The 20,862-nt window shown below is 33.8% G+C and overlaps 6 protein-coding genes, 2 long non-coding RNA genes, 1 other non-coding gene and 1 pseudogene across 13 annotated transcripts; 3 read left to right on the top strand and 7 right to left on the bottom strand.

The window, feature by feature from the left end:
- Positions 1-241: 241 nt before the first annotated feature.
- Positions 242-986, top strand: AT3G48370 (annotated as a pseudogene; the record flags this gene model as incomplete). Its single annotated transcript has 1 exon — positions 242-986.
- Positions 987-3,356: 2,370 nt separating this feature from the next.
- AT3G07945 lies at positions 3,357-3,636 on the bottom strand. Its single transcript, NR_141370.1, has one exon. It is a non-coding gene; the product is annotated as an other RNA (long non-coding RNA).
- An 859-nt stretch (positions 3,637-4,495) lies between these two features.
- BT2 (BTB and TAZ domain protein 2) lies at positions 4,496-7,467 on the top strand. Of its 3 annotated transcripts, NM_114697.4 has the most exons (5): positions 4,496-4,921; positions 4,999-5,141; positions 5,346-5,649; positions 5,922-6,262; positions 6,605-7,467. In NM_114697.4, exons 1-5 carry the CDS (start codon positions 4,763-4,765, stop codon positions 6,750-6,752), a joined length of 1,095 nt encoding a protein of 364 aa, NP_566902.1. In that variant the 5' UTR covers positions 4,496-4,762; the 3' UTR covers positions 6,753-7,467. The 3 variants fall into 3 exon arrangements, with proteins under 3 accessions (NP_566902.1, NP_001326127.1, NP_001326126.1); NM_001339366.1 differs by having other exon boundaries at positions 5,922-7,467; NM_001339367.1 differs by having other exon boundaries at positions 4,498-4,921; positions 4,999-5,649; positions 6,605-7,073.
- A 76-nt stretch (positions 7,468-7,543) lies between these two features.
- Positions 7,544-9,509, bottom strand: CEP3 (Cysteine proteinases superfamily protein). Of its 2 annotated transcripts, NM_114696.4 has the most exons (3): positions 9,041-9,509; positions 8,499-8,878; positions 7,544-8,136 (listed from the first exon to the last, which is right to left on the bottom strand). In NM_114696.4, the coding sequence occupies exons 1-3, from the start codon at positions 9,480-9,482 to the stop codon at positions 7,864-7,866; spliced, it is 1,095 nt and encodes a 364-aa protein (NP_566901.1). In that variant the 5' UTR covers positions 9,483-9,509; the 3' UTR covers positions 7,544-7,863. The 2 variants fall into 2 exon arrangements, with proteins under 2 accessions (NP_566901.1, NP_001327487.1); NM_001339365.1 differs by lacking the exon at positions 7,544-8,136 and having other exon boundaries at positions 8,316-8,878.
- Positions 9,510-10,875: 1,366 nt separating this feature from the next.
- Positions 10,876-11,157, bottom strand: AT3G07935. The gene has a single exon (NR_141369.1). It is a non-coding gene; the product is annotated as an other RNA (long non-coding RNA).
- A 325-nt stretch (positions 11,158-11,482) lies between these two features.
- AT3G48346 (uncharacterized protein) lies at positions 11,483-12,262 on the bottom strand. Its single transcript, NM_001339364.1, has 3 exons — positions 12,020-12,262; positions 11,672-11,931; positions 11,483-11,584 (listed from the first exon to the last, which is right to left on the bottom strand). Exon 2 carries the CDS (start codon positions 11,928-11,930, stop codon positions 11,772-11,774), a length of 159 nt encoding a protein of 52 aa, NP_001319709.1. The 5' UTR covers position 11,931; positions 12,020-12,262; the 3' UTR covers positions 11,483-11,584; positions 11,672-11,771.
- Positions 12,263-12,361: 99 nt separating this feature from the next.
- Positions 12,362-13,146, top strand: AT3G48344 (uncharacterized protein; the record flags this gene model as incomplete). The annotated part of the gene is made up of 1 exon (NM_001125321.2): positions 12,362-13,146. Exon 1 carries the CDS (start codon positions 12,979-12,981, stop codon positions 13,144-13,146), a length of 168 nt encoding a protein of 55 aa, NP_001118793.1. The 5' UTR covers positions 12,362-12,978.
- A 1,091-nt stretch (positions 13,147-14,237) lies between these two features.
- AT3G48343 (uncharacterized protein) lies at positions 14,238-15,449 on the bottom strand. The gene is made up of 4 exons (NM_001339363.1): positions 15,165-15,449; positions 14,855-14,915; positions 14,646-14,723; positions 14,238-14,392 (listed from the first exon to the last, which is right to left on the bottom strand). The coding sequence occupies exons 1-4, from the start codon at positions 15,372-15,374 to the stop codon at positions 14,373-14,375; spliced, it is 369 nt and encodes a 122-aa protein (NP_001327333.1). The 5' UTR covers positions 15,375-15,449; the 3' UTR covers positions 14,238-14,372.
- A 433-nt stretch (positions 15,450-15,882) lies between these two features.
- On the bottom strand, positions 15,883-17,728 carry CEP2 (Cysteine proteinases superfamily protein). The gene is made up of 3 exons (NM_148860.5): positions 17,048-17,728; positions 16,535-16,911; positions 15,883-16,420 (listed from the first exon to the last, which is right to left on the bottom strand). The coding sequence occupies exons 1-3, from the start codon at positions 17,493-17,495 to the stop codon at positions 16,160-16,162; spliced, it is 1,086 nt and encodes a 361-aa protein (NP_680113.3). The 5' UTR covers positions 17,496-17,728; the 3' UTR covers positions 15,883-16,159.
- Positions 17,729-20,751: 3,023 nt separating this feature from the next.
- AT3G48275 lies at positions 20,752-20,823 on the bottom strand. Its single transcript has one exon. It is a non-coding gene; the product is annotated as a tRNA-Thr (tRNA).
- Positions 20,824-20,862: the final 39 nt, after the last annotated feature.

Here is a 20,862-nt window from a genome sequence, read left to right as displayed (position 1 = left end):
ATAATACAACCAATTGAATTGTTTTAAGAAATCATCGGTATTTGCCTTCGCTATTCTCGACGAAGTGTTCACTGAAAACTAAAAATGAATAATGATTCGTATTCTTTGCCCAAAAAAAAAGAATAATGATTCGTACTTAAGGAAGACATATTGTTTTATTTTTTTATTGAGAGTTTTATTGATTGGTGCATTTACACGACTACATTATTTAATTGAGAGATTAGTTTGGACATGGCCGACCATGGGTAGAGACCCAATAAGCAAGGGTTTTAAAAATCAAAATATATCAATAGTTTTGAGGGCATCAGAATTTGTAAAATTCCTTGTTGTGAGCTAAACTTTATCTGTAATTCTTCAGACATTTGGTTTTAATCTCCAAACAGTAATTTGGTGTTATCTTTTATATTTACGAGTCGATCTTGTTTAATGTGAAACAGGAATTCTATAATTTGTTATTGGAACTTTGGTGTGAAGCAGAAGGTGTAGTTGACTATACACCGATATCTTTTTACTATAATCATAGTTTTAAGATAAATATTATAATATATGCATGATAATTTTTAGCTTAAAATAAAGAACGTTCTAAAATACATGCTAATTATTTTGTGTGTCCATAGCAAAATAAAGAATGTTATCTCATAAGCCAATAAAACCAGTTGGTTATCTTGCTAACTGGTTTGCGGATTGGTCTTCCTTCAGTTCCAGTTCTCTTCTCAGATAGCACAGCTGCCATATACATCGCAAAGAATCATGTCTTCCACGAGCGGACCAAACACGTCGAAATAGATTGTCATACCGTTCGGGAGAAGCTTGATGATGGTTCACTCAAAATGTTACATGTGAACTCTGAAGATCAGATCGCAGACATCCTGACTAAACCACTCTTTCCTCACCAATTTGCACATCTACAATCCAAGATGAGTCTTATTAACATATATGCCTCATCTTGTGGAGGACTATTGGATTATGTAATTATGTATTCATAGGTTTAGTCCGGTTTAGCTGGTTTGGTATCAATTGTATATATACTTTACCTTGTACAGATTTATTCAATAAGAATTCTAAATCCGTCTCTCTCAAACACTCTTCTTCTCTATTCACTAACACCATAGCAAAATAAAGAATGTTATCTCATAAGCCAATAAAATCTAGGTGGAAAGAACCTAGTGATTAGTATTATATATTACGATCATGAGTAAAGAAATTATTCTGATGATCGAAGTTGCCTATGTGAGCGTCACTTACTCCGTAGACCATGGGAGAAAACGTAAACGGCAAACCATATAGGATTTGGTCAGAAATAAAGTTTGATATATTAGCTAGATTTGGTCAAAATTTAAGAGTGTAAGACTCAATTCCGAATTCTCGACAATGCAACCTTAATTTGAATAGAATAATACATATATACAAATTCATTTTTAGAACCTAAGAATATGGACATTGTAGAACAAAACTAATAACCACAATCATCATATATACAACTGTTCTTCCTCATCAAACTTGATAAAAAAGAATATTGGTATCGCTAGACTATTTATAAACCTAACGTTATTAATTGGTAATAGATAAATCCTGGAAAATTTGCTTATATTGGTGATAAATTAAGTGAAAGCAAATCATGATAACTAGACTAGCATATATACTTTGTCCATGAAAATATTCGCTGATATTGGCTATAAATATTTTAGTGCAAATTGGTAGATACCGTCACAATTGAACCAAACAGATTTCTCATATTAACTTCCTATTGCAATCTAATGACATATTGATACACACGATTATATATATACATATATATATATATATATATATTTGTTTTATTTTTAGTATATTATTATATTAGTATGTTCCCGATAGAAATTTTGCTATTATAGCAATACATAGGTCTTATCATCAATAACCCACTTCTGATGTCCCACTAATAATTAACAACTAGTATAAGTTATCGTGTGTAAAATATTTTCTTTCGGTTTTTGTATACGAGTAAACCCTAAAGCAATCGATCTAGTTAAATAAATTATAATATAATTTAGATAAAATCTCCAAGAAACCATTTCTGTTGTTTAATCTCCCAACTACTGAATAATATAATTAAGGTCGAATCCCATGAAAATAAGTTATGACGGAAGAACATATTGTAAATGTAAGTTTGGTTAACTTGAACTCAAACTATGTGACATCCAAATCTTTTGTCTCCTCGATCGTATTTACTTTTTGTTGCCAAGGTTTCAAATCCACAGGCTCCTACTTTTGTAAAGTCAAACCTTTTCATTTCTAATGATACTAACATTCATAGCAAAAAAAAACACATTGTAAATTTATTATTTATATATCTCATAAGGACGAGTATTAGGATCCAAATGAGACCTTTTGGTCCTCCACATATCATGCGGACAGGATCATCAATCATCACTGATTAGTATTAATGAAGTTGGCTTTTAGATAAAGTATTCAACCAATAATATGGGGAATGGACATCTCCGAGACTCCGACCAATAATGAGAAAGTTAATCAAATCTATTTATGGGTCGGACCGATCACTATTTTTCTGATGCGGAAACTTATCAACAAACTTTGAATTTTTTAGCTTTTTGTTTTACAATGAATCTATTTGCATTAATTTTAAAACTGTGTTTATAATTAAACAAGAAAAATGGTTTGAAATGATGAATTCATTGGCCTAGGACGTGAGATCAAAACGCCAACTCCAAATCCAACCAAGCCAATGTTCATTTCTCCACGTGGCGTTTTTAATGGATCAAAATCATTGCACCAAACCTAATTTCCAACAAATCAACATTTATGCGGCGAACTTACTCCCCAAATCCAACGTAACAATCGCACTATACACTTTTTTTTTTTAATTCCATAAATTTCATAGTTCTTTTTTCTCCAAATTTATAATTATAGACAGGGTCCAAAATGTTTCATGAAAATTAAGTAAAAAAGTAATTAATATTAAAAATGATAAAATATAGGTCAATTACCTAAAAACAGAGTTTTTCTTTGCTATAAATGGTAGGTTAATTTTTCTACCAACATTAAAAAAAAAAAAACACTATTATTTAGTAGTAAATTGTAGTCTTACCTAGATTGATTGAGGAATTTAATGAAATACTTTTACAAAAAAAAATACCATGAAACAATATATGTGATTACAAAAGTTAATGATCTATGCGATTAGGAAGAAAATGTTCGAAATTCAAAGCTATTACTAAGATAGTTAAAAATATATCCAAAACGGATAAGAACGTTCGATTTAAAAGTCATGTATTCATTTATCTTATGGAAAATATTTTAATCGAACACAAAATTCCGTTGACACAGATTGAGTCACACAATGGATAAACAAAAGGATCACAATTGGCAATACAAGAGGGCGTGTAAGATTGGATGAGAACAAAATGCCACGAGGGATGAGGAGAGGTGGCTCTTGGGAAGAGGCAAAGGTCGGTTTATTGCAATAACCGGCTTTTCTAGTTTTTTTTTAATAAACAGCTCTTTGACGCAAAGCCAAAAACAATATTGGTCCCGGATTTGTTCACTTTCCACATTGGATTGATAAGAAAACATAAATCTGCCTACATGGAACAAAAAGGTCGTCTTGTTTTTCGGATCACAAACAAAAGCAACCTTATAATAGTCACTTTTTTTCAGGAACGTAAATTATGCAAATATTTTCATTTTTTGTTTTCATCTTATTTTCCTAATGTTGGGAATATAATACGGACAGTGTTACACGGTGTAACTTACACCGTTGGTCCAGCTCAATACACAAATCAAATAGAACATTATCTATGTTAAATTCTTATGCATGTTACACCAAGTCGGTAATATATATTAAAAGGTTTAAAACAAATATAAGCAATTGAAATTAAATACAAAATTGAGCTTGTTAGTGGGACATTGTTTAACTAACTTCTCATGGAAATTAAACTCATCACTCTTGCTATGGTTGAGACATTGTTTAACTAAGTTCTCATGGAAAAAATGGGGCGCCACTTAAGGTATAAACCAAAATATTTGCGTTAAACCCTAGATAAGCTAAGATGCCATGGAAACAAAACACTGGGCGAGTTTTCTTCTCGTGACAATTATCATCAAAAATTATGGAACAAGTTGATCCTAATCCTAATCCTCTTATCAATATCTTTGATTGTCTTAAAGTTTTTATTTATTTTATTTCGTGATAATTGCATTGTCTTAAAGTTCATAGTTGCATAATAACTTTATCCCCAAACTTTCATGATCTCCACGGACCAAAAAAAAAAAAACTTAGGAATTAGTTTACCAAAAACTCCAACTACTTAAAATTTCAGATATTTGTTGTCAGTATTCAAATACTACACTCGGAAGTTTCGTTCGACTATGATACATATTCTCAGTTCTTTTTTGATGATTCATGGAAGATAAATTTGAATATGAATTCTCCTGTTCGTTATAAATTATTGTAATAAAGACTTAAAGAGTGATCCAGCTTCATCTCTTTATCCACAAATGCTATTCCCGTCACATAAAAATGCCAAAAAAAGAAAAAAAAGAGTGATAATCTAAGTGAAAACAGATCACGAGCGTGTTAGATAAGAATAGAGAGACGCAAAAATAAAATAGATATTTGCGAGACGCCACGTAAGCAACCAAAAGGTTACGGTAGGACCCACCTCGCTAATGTCTATATAACCAGAAATGTGCCAAAGCCTTTCTTCTTCAAACTACCAAACCTACAGAAATCTCTCTTCTTCTTCTTCTCTACAAAATTTCAATGGAAGCTGTTCTTGTCGCAATGTCCGTCCCCGCCACAACGGAAGACGACGGATTTTCGTTAATCACCGATAAACTTTCATATAATCTAACGCCGACGTCGGACGTTGAGATCGTTACCTCCGATAACCGTCGGATTCCGGCACACTCCGGCGTTCTGGTAAGTTGTTATTTATTTTGGTTTACGGTTTACATTTTTCTGGTTTGGTTTTTAGCTAAAATTTGTGGATAATGCAGGCTTCAGCTTCACCGGTACTGATGAACATCATGAAGAAACCGATGAGACGTTACAGAGGCTGTGGATCTAAAAGAGTCATCAAGATTCTTGGCGTTCCATGCGACGCCGTTTCGGTTTTTATCAAATTCCTCTACTCTTCTAGGTTGGTTTGGTTCGGTTATTCTTCTTGAATTTTCCAAATGTAGAAACTTCAAACCGATGGTTATTTCCGGTACTACACAATTTTCCCGGTTTTTCTTTTTCATACACGGATTTGAAGAAACTCTGTTTTTTTTTGGGCTATTTTCTTGGGGAAACAATAGCTGTCAGGAAATGACTAAACTACCCTTTTGCGTCTCTGTTTTAGTTTGACGGAGGATGAGATGGAGAGATATGGAATCCATCTTTTAGCGTTGTCTCACGTCTACATGGTCACCCAGCTGAAGCAACGGTGCTCAAAAGGCGTTGTACAACGTTTAACTACAGAGAACGTAGTCGACGTCCTCCAGCTAGCTCGGCTCTGCGACGCACCCGATGTTTGCCTTCGATCTATGCGTCTGATCCATTCGCAGTTTAAGACCGTTGAGCAGACTGAAGGATGGAAGTTTATTCAAGAACATGATCCTTTCCTCGAGCTCGACATTCTCCAGTTCATCGATGACGCCGAATCGGTAAACTTACTTATATGTTTTGAAAACACAGCATCTCTGTTTTTCTTAGTACCTTCGATAACACATTTTGTTCAGCTAGGTTTAGTTTTTGTTCCGCGCTAGTAAAAAGATAATTTTTTTTTTTTTAAATTCAGTTTATTTAGTTTGGCATGTTGCACAAAGTTTAGAGTATTAGTTAACTCATGTTTGATTAGATTTGGTTTATATACCTAATTAACCCCAAAACATTTGGTCATTTTTCTGATTATGTGTTGATTTATAATTTAACGCAGAGGAAGAAAAGAAGGCGACGACATAGAAAGGAGCAGGATCTTTACATGCAACTAAGCGAGGCAATGGAGTGCATAGAGCACATATGCACACAAGGTTGTACATTGGTCGGTCCATCAAACGTAGTAGATAACAACAAAAAGTCAATGACTGCGGAAAAGTCAGAGCCTTGTAAGGCGTTTTCCACGTGTTATGGTCTTCAGCTTTTGATACGTCACTTTGCCGTATGCAAGAGGAGGAATAACGATAAGGGTTGTCTTCGTTGCAAGCGGATGCTTCAACTCTTTAGACTCCATTCTTTGATTTGTGATCAACCCGATTCTTGTCGCGTCCCTCTCTGCAGGTATGTCCCAACTTGTTTTGTTAGGAATTTCACATTTGAAATAAATCAAAAAGTATGAGCGAATCCATTTACGCTTAATTAGTAAGTTTGAAATTGATGATTTTTAGTATGTTTATGAATAAAAACCAATGTTTTGTTGAAAGTGAAAAAATTTCATTTTTGGTAAGAGACAAGGTTTGTTTATCTTTTTGTGTAGACCCACCTTTAGAAAAGTTGCAAATTGCTATGTGAATTGATGATGGGTCGTAATCCGACGGCTGCAAATTGTTGCCATTTCTTGAAATTTGTAGATATTTTAATAGAATCTCATGTGTTCTTTTCAACTCTTTTTTTTGGGACTAGGCAATTTAGGAAACGGGGAGAACAAGACAAGAAAATGGGTGAAGACACCAAGTGGAAGCTTCTGGTGACAAGGGTTGTGTCTGCAAAAGCTATGACGTCGTTGTGTCAGTCAAAGAAGAACAAATGTGAACAAGCACAAGGGGTTTAATCAAAACCAGGAAGGAGTTAGTTAGGTTTGAAGAAGATTAAGTAAGAAGCTTTCTTATAATTTGATATCCATTCTTTTTGTAGTATAATAGTATTTGTTAGTTCGATTCTTTATTAGAGGGGTTTAGTTTGTATAGGAGTAAACCCTTTTAAATTGGCTGTATAAGTAGGTCATATTCAATTGTTTTGTTCTATTTATCTGAAAAATGTCAGCATGTAATACAAAACAAATAAATGTTCAAATTAAAGGGAGGATTACAAGAGGTGTTTTTAATGTTATTGACTTTGGCCAAAATTTTGAAATTTAGATAATTCTATCCGTTGTTTCGCGATTACAAAAAAGTTGAATTCAAACGTGTGTTGAAAATAAAAAAATATCGTGTTTAGCGTGATTAGTGATTACAAAGACTCAAATTTTTGACTCCCAAATATGTTCAATAATATTGGTAAGACATTAAGAACATGAACCAATAATCGACCGTAAAACATCTTTGGCGATGTTTTGGTAAAACCTAATTTTGGTTTTGGTGTGGCTTCATAGGCTTGGTGCGCCGTTTTACCCTTCTAAGCCTATGAGCTTCTCTCCCGTTGGGTTTGTTTACCCTTTTGATTTGGACGTTTTGGTTTTTGTGTTTTAATTTATGTCTTTAATTTTTGTAATCTTTTACAAGGGTTAAGTCCAATGTGTTTGTTCCCAGTTATGATCCTAAAAATGTCAATAAATATGAAAATAATTTGAAAAAAAAACATCTTTACAATTACAAAACGTCCATCTTGGAGAATTGAATTGCACTTTTTGTAATAGTAAAGATGTTTTACTGTCCATTATTGTTTTATGATCTTAATAATTACAAACACTATCCTCAAAAGTTACAATTCTTGGCCATTTTGTAAGTCAATTAAACTTGCACATAGTAAAGTATTTAACGCCATTTTTCCGCAAAGCAAATGCTGGCCAATATTACAAGGAGATAAAAATCGTCTCAATTTAAGATGAATACACGATAAATGTGTAAACTGAAACCCATGAACCTCAATCCATAAAATAATAAACTCAGTGTAAGCTCACTAGAAGAATGGTTCGAAATTCAGTTTTCAATGACTTAAAGTCTCTAGAGCTCGTCTTTAACATCATCACGAACTACTGACTCATGAGTAGAAGGAGTCGAAGAGAGCTTGGTGGGATAAGAAGCCTCCATGGCTATACCGCAACGTCCTTCATTCTCCGATATTCCTCTTTCTATCCGAACATAGCCTCCTTCTCCCCATTCAGGTCCCCATGAGTTCCTTACTATCCAATATTTTGTTCCATTTTTGGTCTCTCCATACCCAACAATCACCACCCCGTGGTTCAACTGAGTCCCGCATTCTCCGATAAACACACCCTACAGTAGAATGCATAGCACGTTTTCTATAGTAAAAACAATGTTCGGCATTTGTTGTCTCACTAAGATTGATGTTTTAGATTATGTTCACCATAAACTTATATTCAAAATACTTAAAACATATGCTTTTTGTATATAATATGCTTTATTTGCATAGAGAAAATTTTAATAAATCAATTACTATACATAACATAAACATTTTAAGATTAGAGATATATTTAGACTAGATGATGTTCTCTATATACATCTTGATTAATAGAGACTTGCATACTAAACCATAGACTATTGGTGGCTTATTAACATTGATATGTTATTTTTTCATAACTAGTTTTCTGTCGCAAACTTAAACTACCAAAGATTACCTCAGAGTAAAGCTGGAAATCTGAGCTCCCAGCATCAATAGCTACAGAGACAGGCTGGTGAGCAACAGCTTTGAGAAGTTCTTCCTCATCATTCTCAGGGACGTGTTCGTGTCCATCGATGGTTACAGTTTCTCCACCAATACTATTAGCTCTACAGAATTGAACGTCACTGGAATCGTAAGGATAAGTCTCTTCGGTTTTGATGCCACCATTGTTCTTTATAAATTCAAACGCAGGTTCCATGAGACCTCCTGCACAACCTTGATTCTCTTCAGTGTCACAATCCACAAGCTCTTGTTCAGACAATGAAACCAGTTTGTTTGTTCTGATCTTGTTTATCCCTTCCACTGCTGCAACCGTCGAAAACGCCCAGCAACTTCCTAGAGATTAAAAATTAGTGATTAATAAATATGTTTGCTCAAAGATCAAACCAAATAAAATACTCTATGTACTTTTGAAATTTTCCGAGATAGCCTAAATTCACTCAGAAACAGAGTAAAAAACAGAGCATATAAAGAATCATCAAGAAAAGAGTCTCTTACCACAATCTTGTTGATTCTTGACCTCAGTGACAGCTCCTTTCTCTCGCCAATCAACAGAACTCGGAACTCTGGTCACATTCTCATACATGAAACCACCAGATCCGCGCTTCGGTCCACGAAGCATTCGGTGATGCTTAACATTAGAGCCAGCGTAGGAGCTTCTAAACTCGTGGTGCGTTATGTCGGCGAATCTATTGATCTTGAGTTTGTAAGGCTTGTTCTTTTTGTTAGTCCTGTGGACATGAAGGACATTGTGTCTAAAAACGTTGAACCGCTTTATTGCCTCGTGGGAGGCTCTGGATACAGAGTGGTGGCCTCTCCACCTCTCATAGAGCTTCCATACGTTCTCTTCGGTTTCTAATTCTTTTTCGTCGAAATCGAATCCTTTTGATGCTTGGAGGAGGGAAAGAAAAGAGATGAGAACAATAAAGAAAAGTTTCATGTCTTTGGATTCTTCTTCTTGTTGGTTGGTTGGTTGGTTGGTTCTGTTTATGCCTTTTATGGTATATGATTGAGGAAATGATTAGAGATGGGAACAGAAATATATTGTTTCCTCGAAATATTGACTGACATTTGCATTATTTTTAATTTACACGTACATGTAATTGTTACACTTGTTTTCTCCAAGGACATTGCTAAAAATTACATGTACGTTTTGAGAGTTATATAGTCTTTTCAAAAATTATTAAACTCGTAACAACGTCAAAGTTAATAGTCATTCCAGAAATATTACATTGTAAATTTCTGATAACATTCCGGTTATCGATATAATTCGTTTTTATGGTGGACTTAGCCGCTTGGCCGGATATAATATGTGTGAGATCGACGAATTGAGAAAGTAATCAAGTATGGATAAAAAAAGATAGTGCGTGGGACTAAATGCAAGAACGGGTACGTTTCATAAACACGTGAAACACGACAAAACTTTATGAATAATATATATTGAAGTCTAACCAATTTAGATTTGGTAGAGACAGTTGAAAGATATTAAAACGCAAAAATATTTGGTAGAAACACAATAGAACACGTACGTCCATTCCCATTTTCAGTGGATTTATATAAATGGTAAAGATAAGATGAAGATGGGTTGGGTCCTCTTCATTAAATTAAATTATAGATATTTCAATGGAAATTATTTTACTCAAAGTAATGCAAAAGCAAATAAGCTCGAGCTGGTGACTCTATACGTACCTTAGGCTATACGACAATAAGTCAATAATTCATGTTATTTAATCGAGTTCAAGACAAGAAAACCACCTTATCTAATCGAGTTTTATCATTTCCCTTCCTATGTCCGTGAACTAGTGCGCGGCCAACAATGTTTCTATACAAAAATGGTCTTTTATACATTTTTATTTATTTATTCTATACATAAATTGTTTGAGTTAAGACTTAACAATATTGTACGTATGTATGTATGCATACATGTATGTTTGAATGCATGAATGCATGTATGTATGAATGTATGAATGCATGAATGCATGTATGTATGTATGAATGTATGAATGCATGAATGCATGTATGAATGTATGACTGAATGTATGAATGCATGAATGCATGTATGAATGTATGACTGCATGTATGTATGTATGAATGCATGTATATATGTATGTATGTTTGAATGTATAAATGCATGTATGCATGTATGCATGTATGAATGTATGAATGCATGTATGTATATTTGTATGTATGTATGTAAGTTTGTATGCATGCATGTATGTTTGTATTCGTGTGTGTATTTGTATGTATGTTATGTACGTGTGTATGTGTGTGATTTTGCATGCGTTGTCTCCGGCCTCTTTAAGTGATTTGGAAGATCCCACGAAGAGTTCTTTGGTTAATGAGATTGGACCACATATCAATAGACTGTAAAATCTGCAACTACATAAGATGAAAGGTCAAAATTATAAGAGCAAATTTATAATGAAAAGACCATCATATTATTAAAAAAATAAATCAGAAGATCAAACATAAGAAAAAGATTGAGGACACATACCTTCGGAGAAGGTTTCGATTTGAAGAATCTAAAATCTGAAAACAACAAAGATAGAAAAAAAGAGCTTAACATTTTTGTGGAGAGAGATTGACGAACATATCTTGAAAAACAAAGACCACCCAAAAAAAAAAAAGACCACCCAAGTTAAAAAGAAGCCTTTAATAGATCTTTCGAATGTATGATTTCATGGCTTTCGATATTTATATAAGATTAAAAGAAAAAGTACTAGAATAGATAACTTATATGGCAAGAAACTAGATCCTCTGTTTTCTGAGTACCGTACAGACTTAATAAAATCAGTCTTTCAGTCTCCTCTGTTTTGTGACCTAGATCTAGAAGCCTCATTCTGAAATCAAATATTACTATGCATTCAGACAACAATATGCAGTAAATAATGAACTCTTAAGAAATGATGAGTTGAAATTACTATATTGGTGAAGAATTACCTTAAGATAGGCAAGACCGTAAAAAAAAGATGGATAGCTGTTTTCCATAATTATACTAAAAAGATCGGCAAGTGATCATTTAGCTCATAACCTAACGTTATTCTGAAACATATCATAGACAAAGATATATCAAGGATCGAACAAAGTTCTTTGTGAATGGTTTAAGTGATAGAGTGCTAGCTAACTTACATAGTAACTCCTTTTTGTAATTGGGTCAGCACATAATAGTTCAGATATCGGTCATCAACTAGATTTGTAGAGTAGACCTGCAAATTAAATATTTTTTTCATCAGAGTATTTTCCCATGGTACATACAACAAACTAAGCAAACAAGCATTAAATTCTTCCCATTAAGAGTACTCCAAAGTCCAAACACGTCTCGAAGGATTCCATGAACGCAAGTAATCAATAAATCAGAATCACGGGTCAAAAATTGATTGGCACACATCCTGTTAAAACAGCAAAGATATTTGTCAAAGATTTGTTGTTATTGACACGATTCTGTAAGAGGAACGATTGTCGCCGTTTCACATTTACCCTTTACTAGCACATTGGGCGTTAGTGGACTATGCCTTTGGAACAACAACGTTCGCCGCATCTGTTATAACAATACACCTTAACTATTTGGAAAGTTAATAATTTGACATAATATATTTCGCCATGCAGTTTAAATGAATTAACCAGCAATAATACCATTAAGAAAGCACTCCATGAGATCTAGAAAGTATAAGGAGTAGGTACTCACTTGTGACTTGTTGAGGAAGAGAGATAAGGACTTCAAATTACCTGAGGTAAGAAACAAAAAATATCACAGAAATTTTGAAGACATACCAAATGAAGTCAAAGGAGAAACTGCAGAGAGGACTATCATATTTATATCACACCTTTCATCAATACCCACTTAGAGTCTGCAAGAAGACAATGTAGAAGGCTGATTTCAATATAAATTATTAGGCAACATATACTTACGAAGGCATTGAAGACTGGAAAGCTGATGACTTATACTTAAAATTTTACCTCCAAACTGATAATGTCCAAGTGGTCACTTACCTCAGAGTCTTAATGATTTGTTTGACGCCTATCATACACTAACATATATCATTAGAATAGAGACAGAGCTTATGCAAGAGAAATGAGAGCCATAGTCCATATATCATAAAAGGAGAAGAAATTCCTTTGAGAATGGTTTAAGTGATGGAGTGTTAACATTCATAATCTTTTTTGTACTTCAGATTTGCTTGCATGAACTATATTTGTAGAGTAAACCTGCAAAAAAAATAAAAAAAAGAGCACCACATTTTTCCATTCTACATACAAAAACAAAGCAAGCAAGCATAAACCATGTTCCTTACTTTGAACACATCTCAGAGGATTCCAAAAACGCAAATCATCAGATTTAGTCATAATCACGCATCAAGATTGAATTGGCACATATCCTACTAAAAGAGCAAAAAGATTTGCTGTTGTTGGCACATTTGAAGGAAGAAAAACAGTTGATGCCATTTGACATATACCTCTTACCAACTCATTGGACGGGACTAATAGTGTCTGCTATGTCAGTTTACTGTATACGTAATAGAGCAGAAGGCAGCGGACAAGGCAGAAACCAGCCTTACGTTGGTACAAATGTTCCACATGCGGATACAAAGCATCGCCTCAACTAAACAACAAGAAGCGTGAAAAACTGAACAAATCATATTAAATTTTTACCAGTAACTGATAATCTCAAAAATTGTTTCAGTGTCGTTAGCAGAGATGTATGTAATTAATCTAACAGTTATAGGAAAAGGTTGGTTAGCGTCATAACTGTTAAGATAACAACTACACACTGAACAAACTAAAAGCCAAAGTATATGTAGCATAAATGCTAAACCTGTAGAAGTGGATGGTCACCAAATGTAAGCAAACAGTAACAAAAGCAAGAAAGTTAAAGGAAACAATACTAACTATACAAGTTAGTGAACGAAGCAAAGAATGGAGACAAGAAATTGAACAATTATGGAAGTAAGCATATTACAAATGTAAGCAAGGAAGAAAGTATATAGAGAATGGAAAAAGGGAAACAGAGAAGCAAGTAAGGAAGAAGTGAAAACAGTTAAGAAAGCTAAAGAAGCAATAAAAAAACTAAAGAAAGAAAGTAAGCAAGTCAAAAAAGAAAGCAAAGAACGAACACAATAAATTAAGTAAGTAAATGAAGGATACACAAGGAAACAAGTAAGCGAGCAAAAATCATGGAAAGTAAGCAAGGAAGCAAGTAAGTAAACAAAAAATGAAAAAAAGAAAGTATGTAAGTTAAAAAGTTACGGGACAAAAGCAAGCAAAGTTAATAAATCAAGTTAACAGAGAGCGGATAAGGGCACAAAATAAAAAGCCAAAGTATATGTATCAATGAACTTGTAGTAAAACCTTGCTAAAATAGGATGATCACCAAAATGTATGGCAAATTAAGAAAACTAAGTTAGCAAGAAAGTTAAGGAAGCAAATAAAGAACGAAGCAGTCAGCAGTCAATACAAAAGAAAGTAATCAAGCAAGCAAGTAAAGTGAGCAAGTACGGAAGTAAGCAAATTAAACACACAAAAAGAGCTAAGTTAGAGAATTGAGTATGCAAATAAAGGGGATGGAAGCAGGTAAGCAAATTAAGCAAAGAAGCAAGCAAATTGAGGAAACAAGTATGCAATGTGTATAAATGATGCATGTATGTATGTATGTATGTATGTATATATGCATGTTTGTATGTGTGTATGTATGTATGATGCATGTATGTATGATGTGTGTGTATGATATGATGCATGTATTTATGTATTCTATGCAAGCGTAATGGTTCTTTAAGTGATCTGAAAGAACGTATGTAGAATTCTTTCCTTTCTGATGTAAGCCCACATAGTCACACTAGACTCTGAACTCTCCCACTGCAGAAGAAAAGAGACAGTAACATCAAACTATAAGAGAAAAATCAAAAGAACCTACCTAATGAGAGGCAAGGCATATTTAAAAGGAGATAGAGAATATTCGAATTCGTGACCATTTTCATTATTTAGTGATTTCTTCACTTATTTAATTCATGACCAATACCACACTTAGAAAAGAGAACATTTCCTAATCAAACTATATGCCTTTTCAAGGAAGAGTTAGATTTATCAACCCAATGAGTTCGAAACATACCTTTACTCATAAGTGTTTCAGATAATTGACTTTGTGTACACCCGATAGTTCCACGTTGTGTACACCTCCTTGGTATAACTAGAAACAAAAACAAATACCATAGGACCCGTAAAACAAGAGATAGTAACAAATACAACTTCCTTAAAATCTAAAGAAAACTGGTCAGAGATCAGTAAGATTTGGTGAGAAAGAAGGATAAGAGTTTATACATGGTAATTTGAGGAACGAGTAAAACCCTGTAATTTTCTCCACCGTCAATAAGAGACAAATCTGAGAGACGCGAGAGTTATCAAGTTAGCGAATATATCAAATCGGAAATCCAATTCACGCACGAATCTAGGGTTTGATTTTATTAGGATGGGCAAAATCAAACGATGTATACATAAAAGACGATCAAGAACAGTGAATTCTAGAGTATTTGATTCTATAAAACCTAATCGCTATAAAAGTTAGGGTACAGACAAAAACAGAACCAAACAGAGAAATGAGATCAAATCGATAAGAGAAGAACACACACACCGTAATTTTTGTCATCAAATCTAATCGCCCAGATCGGAATCGGTAGTGATCGATCTTCAAGAAACCGAACAAGGGATTGTTCGATAACGATTCAAATTCCTCTGGTTCACGATCTATATAAAGCTTTTCTATAGCTTCGACTGCGAGATTGCAATTTGGAAATTGATCAGAAGCTATCGGTAAAACCCTAGCTAGAAATCTCTTTGCCATGAAAAATGAGATAGAAGTATCTTTTTGAATTCTCTGACGTACAAATGAGGACGGTGCTCGTCTAAGTAACCGCCAATTTTGTTTTCTCTTAATTTGAAATTTTTTTCCAGTTGTCTCCGTTAAAATTAATTAATATACCAATTTTCTCTGATTTAAAAAAGTTTTCGAAACCAATCCTAAATTTTGGAAAAGCGCAACATAAATGCCCAATTATAACGAAACCTTTTTTTTTTTATCATATATTCCTTCCGTCTCACAAAAATAAATTTTTTAGAACAAATTTTTGTCCCACAAATATAAAAATTTTATATTTCCAATGTAAATTTTAGAACTGTTTACCTATTTTATCCTTATTAAATAATTAGATAAATGGTTATTATTATTTTTAAATAGTTATAAAAAATTAAAATTGTCATTATACATTATTTCTTAAAGAATGTGAATTTTTTTTAAAATTCATTTTCATGGGACGGAGAGAGTATCAATCAAAGGCCTAACATTAATTTGACCTCACATCTCGATAGTAATAGTGTAATACTCAAACTATTGCGTTTGGTGCGTCTAAAACACAAACGCTGTAGTGTTAAATGAAAACTTATTCGCCAAAAGTGTCTTATTGCTCTCTTGTACATAATTAATAAACAAAGGATTGAGAAAACACGAGACATTTTTATTCAAATTCAAAACCAACAACAAAATCAAATCATGAAGACGAAACTAACAACATGAATCAACAAGGAATTGGGATCACCTTTGATATGGTTTTACACAATGTGTACACATATCTAGAGCTCATCTTTGACATCACCGTCTTTCGGGGTAGGATTAGACGACGATAGCTTGATCGGATACGATGCCTCCATCGCAATACCGCAACGCCCTTCCGGTTCATCAATCTCTCTTTCAATCTTTATATAGCCTCCCTCTCCCCATTCAGCTCCCCATGAGTTTCTCACTATCCAATACTTTTTCCCCCTCTCAGATCCATACCCGACCGCTGCCACACCATGGTTCAGCTCTGTTCCACAAGATCCCGTAAACACTCCCTACAACATGTTACCAAAGATATGACCAAAGTTTATATACATGACATATGCTATATTATTACAAGATATGATATTTCTATTACAACGAAGATAGTGTACTGATTATCTTTTTACCTCTGAATAAAACTGGAAATCTGAACTTCCAGCATCAATTGCAACAGATACAGGTTGGTTTGCAACAGCCTTAAGAAGAGCATTTTCGTCGTTTTCGGGTACATCTTCATGCCCATCTATCGTCACAAGCACGCCGTTATCCTTTGAAGCGTCGCATTTTCCATCGATACCTTCATAAGGATAGCTATCTTCAGTGGTGATACCACCGTTCTTCTTGATGAATTCAAATGCAATCTCCATAAGACCTCCGTTACAACCTTCATTCTGCTTAGTATCACAATCCACTAGTTCTTGTTCAGACAGTGAGACCAGTTTGTTAGTCTTGATCTTGTTGATTCCCTCAACAGCTGCTACGGTAGAGAATGCCCAACAACTTCCTGGTAATTATTCAGGAATTTTATATCATTAGAATTCGATCAACAAATTAAAGATTATATTATAATTTTGTTTACTATATTGTTTTAAAAAATGAGACCTCAAAAATAATTGGACTATCTTTATAGTAATACTTACCACATTTTCCTTGATTCTTGATTTCAGTGACAGCACCTTTCTTTCTCCAATCAACGGAGGACGGTAATTTGGATAAATTCTCATGATCATACATGAACTGTTTTGAGCCGCGTTTTGGTCCTTGCAACATTCTGTGATGCTTGATGTTGGAACCGGTGTATGCATTCTTGAACTCATTAATTGTTAAATCTGCAAACTTGTTGAGCTTAAGTTTGTAGGATCGGTTCTTCTTGTTGGTATTGTGGACATGCATGACATTGTGTCTGAAAACGTTGAATCTCTTCTCCCTTTCATTTAGACTCCTAGGAACGGAGTGGTGGCTCCTCCATCTATCATAAAGCGTTGATAAGCCCTCTTCGCTTTCTATTTCCTTGTCGTCGTAATCGAATCCACAAGCAGTTTGGAGAATGACAAGAGAAAAGAGAAATATCAAAAGAAGTTTCTTCATTTTTTTTTTTTTTTTGGTTGATTGGTTATTTGTTTGAGGTTGAAAGTGCAATGAGATGGTATCGGATATATATAGGGAAAGAGAAATATTTTTCTGTAGAGATTTGAAATTACTCAAATACCATCAACGTTTGGAAAATGAATTATTATTGTGTATCATTGTGTATACGTCTTGGTTAGACTTGTGGAACTTCTAGGACACGCATTTGAGAGGAATAAGGAACCCATCATATTCTTTCTAAATAGTTTAGGATAATAAATCATAAGATTTATAATATATGGTTTTATAAATGTCATGCTTATAGATCTATATGTTGTGTAATATATATTTATGAATGTTTGATTTGACTAAGTTAGCTGACAGTGAGAGAAAACTGAATATCCTTTTAAAACTGAATAATTCAGGCTTTCATCGTTTGGATGATAATGATATCAATATCATTATCAATAATTCAGGCTTTCATCGTTTAAATTTGTCAGGGTTGATGGATAGTTTTATACAATAATGGGAAAATTAAGATGAAGCAACTTGTTGCTTAGGGAAGTAATGAAAGCGATAATTAGATTAAGATATGTCCCCAAAAATGTGGAGACAAAGTTGTTCACACCATGGCATTGTTGACCTAATGCCTTGTACAATAAAAAAAACTTCTTTTGTATAGGATTAAAAATGGGAAAATGGGAAAAAATTTTGGTCATGTGTAGACGATAAAGGCGATGCATATAATACATGAAAATACAAGAAAAATTTCTTCTATTACATCTATAATTTGGATCACACACGTGATTATGTAAGACTCCACCATTTCTAAGATTTTTGTAAAGATAGCTTTTGTATCCCCAAGCTATTTGCATTTTCGAAGCTTAAACTATGAACTTTATGATTTTTTGATTAGCCACTACGCATCCAAAACTTTTAATTCCACACCACATGAAAGCATCATTATTAATTGGAGTAGCTTTTAAGAACACACGTCTTAAACCATGCACCGAGCAATTACGTACAAAAATAATTTACTAATATCGACCATTTAATGAGTAATGTACTGATCTTAAGAAAACATGTTTCTCCATGTATCCCGGTAATACCATGTGGATCTACGAAAGGATCTCGTGGCGATTTTTGTACATTTCCATACCTTAATCTCTAATTAGTTGTTATTCAAAATTCTCAAGGCAAGATGCGTGAACATTTGGCGCAGCCCATTTGTTGAAACGTGGTTTCATACTACATATATTAAAAACAAAAGAGAAAAAAAACTCAGGCCACAAGATAACAACGGGCAAGTAGTTTTTCAAAAACACAATAAAAAACAATTATGGCGGTTTTATTTAAGTTGTTAGGCATAACATTGGTGTTTAACAACAAATGTAATATTTAAATATGAACACCGATCGTGGGTTAAGACTTTCTTTATAAAAAGCTAATGTCGTTTTAGGTAGTAGATATGAATGAATAATTGGAATGGATCTTGGCTTAATACCCGGCGTCGTGGTTGGATAATGATGCTTCCTAATGCAAGGAAACATATTTTTTATTTTTGTTATTTAAATAATTTACGTTGATCTCGTAATCCTAGGCCAATTGATGAATATTCATAATTTCATATGTTCGAAAGAGATTTCACTTTTCTGAAAAAAAAATACATATATATGTAATAATTTTTTTAATTTTTTTTTTGTATGACTCCCACGGATAATTGATGGAGTTGAGAAAATATTGTAGCTTTTATGATTGATGTATGAGTTTCGAATTGATAATTGTCTCACCTCTATTAGGAGATTGAATAATTTTCATTTTCAACATGTACCGATCTTATCTTGGTTTTAAGCCTATGTAATTACGAATTAATATACGTTCATTTTTTTATAATATTTTTTTTTGTATAAGCTTGTGTATTTCATAAGATCCCCAAAATGCAACGACGTGGTTTGATGTTTCCTAGTTTCTTGGAAGTGACTCTACTATTTTATTGGTTATGAATATTATACGTTCGAAACCCAAAAATTTTAATTTACAATGACGTGTTCTTTTTCTAGGGATCGTGGACCGATCCAAACAGCTGGCGTGTCTGAACTGTCCTTAAAAGCCTATCCAATTTTAAATCCAAAACGTTAGAAGATTCCCAAATCTTTTGAAAGATTCAAATAATTGAAGTCTGAAGAGGATTCCAATCAAAAAGTCCGATAGAAACATTTTTGGCTACAAGAGTTTTTTCCCACCTCTAAAGTCAATACTTTTGTGTCATTTTAATATATAGTTATTTATGAAACAATCTATCTATATAATTTACCATCTTAATTTTTATATATCGTACAGTTGCAAAATCATTTTAAAAAGTTTTATGTTGTTAACATATCTCAAAATTAGTTATATTCGCAAACACTGTGTGTGGGGTGAATGTCCTGGTAATCAAATCGGAACAAAACAAACGTATTAAAACAAACTTTGAGAAAGCTGAAGAATCATAAGTCGCAAGAAACAATGGTCTAAGGATGATTCTTGAAATTAGGTCTGATTACCCTCGGGTTAATACCCACTCAAGAGATTTGGAACAACAAGTAATCTCAATGGTAGAAGCAAGAAACTCTACGTGTCAATCTTATATCTAGACGATCACTGCCTAAGCAACCCAATTGTGTGATTGACTGATTTCCTCCATTAAAATTTTGTTGATGAATGCTAATCCTCATTTCTGGCTAAAGAAACTACTCAATAATCAGCTTGTGTCGATCTATATCAAGTCAGTTACAGCAGAAACAAAAATGACACAAACCCGCCATCGGATGGCAAAACCAAGTTCTTAAAGAATCTAATGATACTACCTTGATCTCATCCAGTGACTAGAAAACAACCAGACTTTAACCTACAATATCTCAGGATCTAGGTCTCCCTAAAGAGCTTAGAAGAGTAAGTAATTTCATGTAACACACTTAGCTTTAGATATCAAGTTATATGACACTATCCTTGGTGGATTAATTTACCAGGATCAAGACACTTGCATGAACTAGCGGATCAAAGCCTTGGGATTGCTCTTAAACATGATTGGTTCCTGAGAAATCTGTGCATAAGATTCGCCATACTCAGATTAACCCTAAAGCGAAGCCTACGACGGTCGTGCTCGTGTGTTCTCTCGTAATCATTGAGGTTTTTGTGGAGTCTGAATCTTCAAAACGACGTTTTGTGTTTTTACGTTATAAACTTCTAAACGACTACATTTCAGGTTCCATTTTGGTGATGAGAAATTAAAAAAAGGTGCCCTCACGCAGGATCGAACTACGGACCTTCAGTTTACAAGACTGACGCTCTACCACTGAGCTATAAGGGCAACTTTGCTCAGTTATCTGTGATGTGCAAAAAAATTCAA

Source organism: Arabidopsis thaliana, chromosome 3, assembly GCF_000001735.4.
Source record: "Arabidopsis thaliana chromosome 3, partial sequence".
NCBI classification, from domain to species: domain Eukaryota; kingdom Viridiplantae; phylum Streptophyta; class Magnoliopsida; order Brassicales; family Brassicaceae; genus Arabidopsis; species Arabidopsis thaliana.
The sequence above is the reverse complement of the archived record's forward strand: the minus strand, read 5'-3'. Positions and strand labels throughout refer to the sequence as shown.

What these genes read in the sequence shown, in the direction of transcription:
- BT2 (NM_114697.4), top strand. Translation starts at nt 4,763, where the DNA reads ATGGAAGCTGTTCTTGTCGCAATGTCCGTCCCCGCCACAACGGAAGAC. An exon ending in AAATTCCTCTACTCTTCTAG is followed by an intron (nt 5,142 to 5,345) that starts GTTGGTTTGGTT and finishes TCTCTGTTTTAG; the next exon opens with TTTGACGGAGGATGAGATGG. An exon ending in TGTCGCGTCCCTCTCTGCAG is followed by an intron (nt 6,263 to 6,604) that starts GTATGTCCCAAC and finishes TTTTGGGACTAG; the next exon opens with GCAATTTAGGAAACGGGGAG.
- CEP3 (NM_114696.4), bottom strand. Translation starts at nt 9,482, where the DNA reads ATGAAACTTTTCTTTATTGTTCTCATCTCTTTTCTTTCCCTCCTCCAA. An exon ending in CAAGAATCAACAAGATTGTG is followed by an intron (nt 8,879 to 9,040) that starts GTAAGAGACTCT and finishes TTTAATCTCTAG; the next exon opens with GAAGTTGCTGGGCGTTTTCG. An exon ending in ATTTCCAGCTTTACTCTGAG is followed by an intron (nt 8,137 to 8,498) that starts GTAATCTTTGGT and finishes ATTCTACTGTAG; the next exon opens with GGTGTGTTTATCGGAGAATG.
- AT3G48346 (NM_001339364.1), bottom strand. Translation starts at nt 11,930, where the DNA reads ATGTGTGCCAATCAATTTTTGACCCGTGATTCTGATTTATTGATTACT.
- AT3G48343 (NM_001339363.1), bottom strand. Translation starts at nt 15,374, where the DNA reads ATGGCAAAGAGATTTCTAGCTAGGGTTTTACCGATAGCTTCTGATCAA. An exon ending in CTCGTTCCTCAAATTACCAT is followed by an intron (nt 14,724 to 14,854) that starts GTATAAACTCTT and finishes TTTTGTTTCTAG; the next exon opens with TTATACCAAGGAGGTGTACA. An exon ending in TGAAACACTTATGAGTAAAG is followed by an intron (nt 14,393 to 14,645) that starts GTATGTTTCGAA and finishes TTTCTTCTGCAG; the next exon opens with TGGGAGAGTTCAGAGTCTAG.
- CEP2 (NM_148860.5), bottom strand. Translation starts at nt 17,495, where the DNA reads ATGAAGAAACTTCTTTTGATATTTCTCTTTTCTCTTGTCATTCTCCAA. An exon ending in CAAGAATCAAGGAAAATGTG is followed by an intron (nt 16,912 to 17,047) that starts GTAAGTATTACT and finishes AATAATTACCAG; the next exon opens with GAAGTTGTTGGGCATTCTCT. An exon ending in ATTTCCAGTTTTATTCAGAG is followed by an intron (nt 16,421 to 16,534) that starts GTAAAAAGATAA and finishes AACATGTTGTAG; the next exon opens with GGAGTGTTTACGGGATCTTG.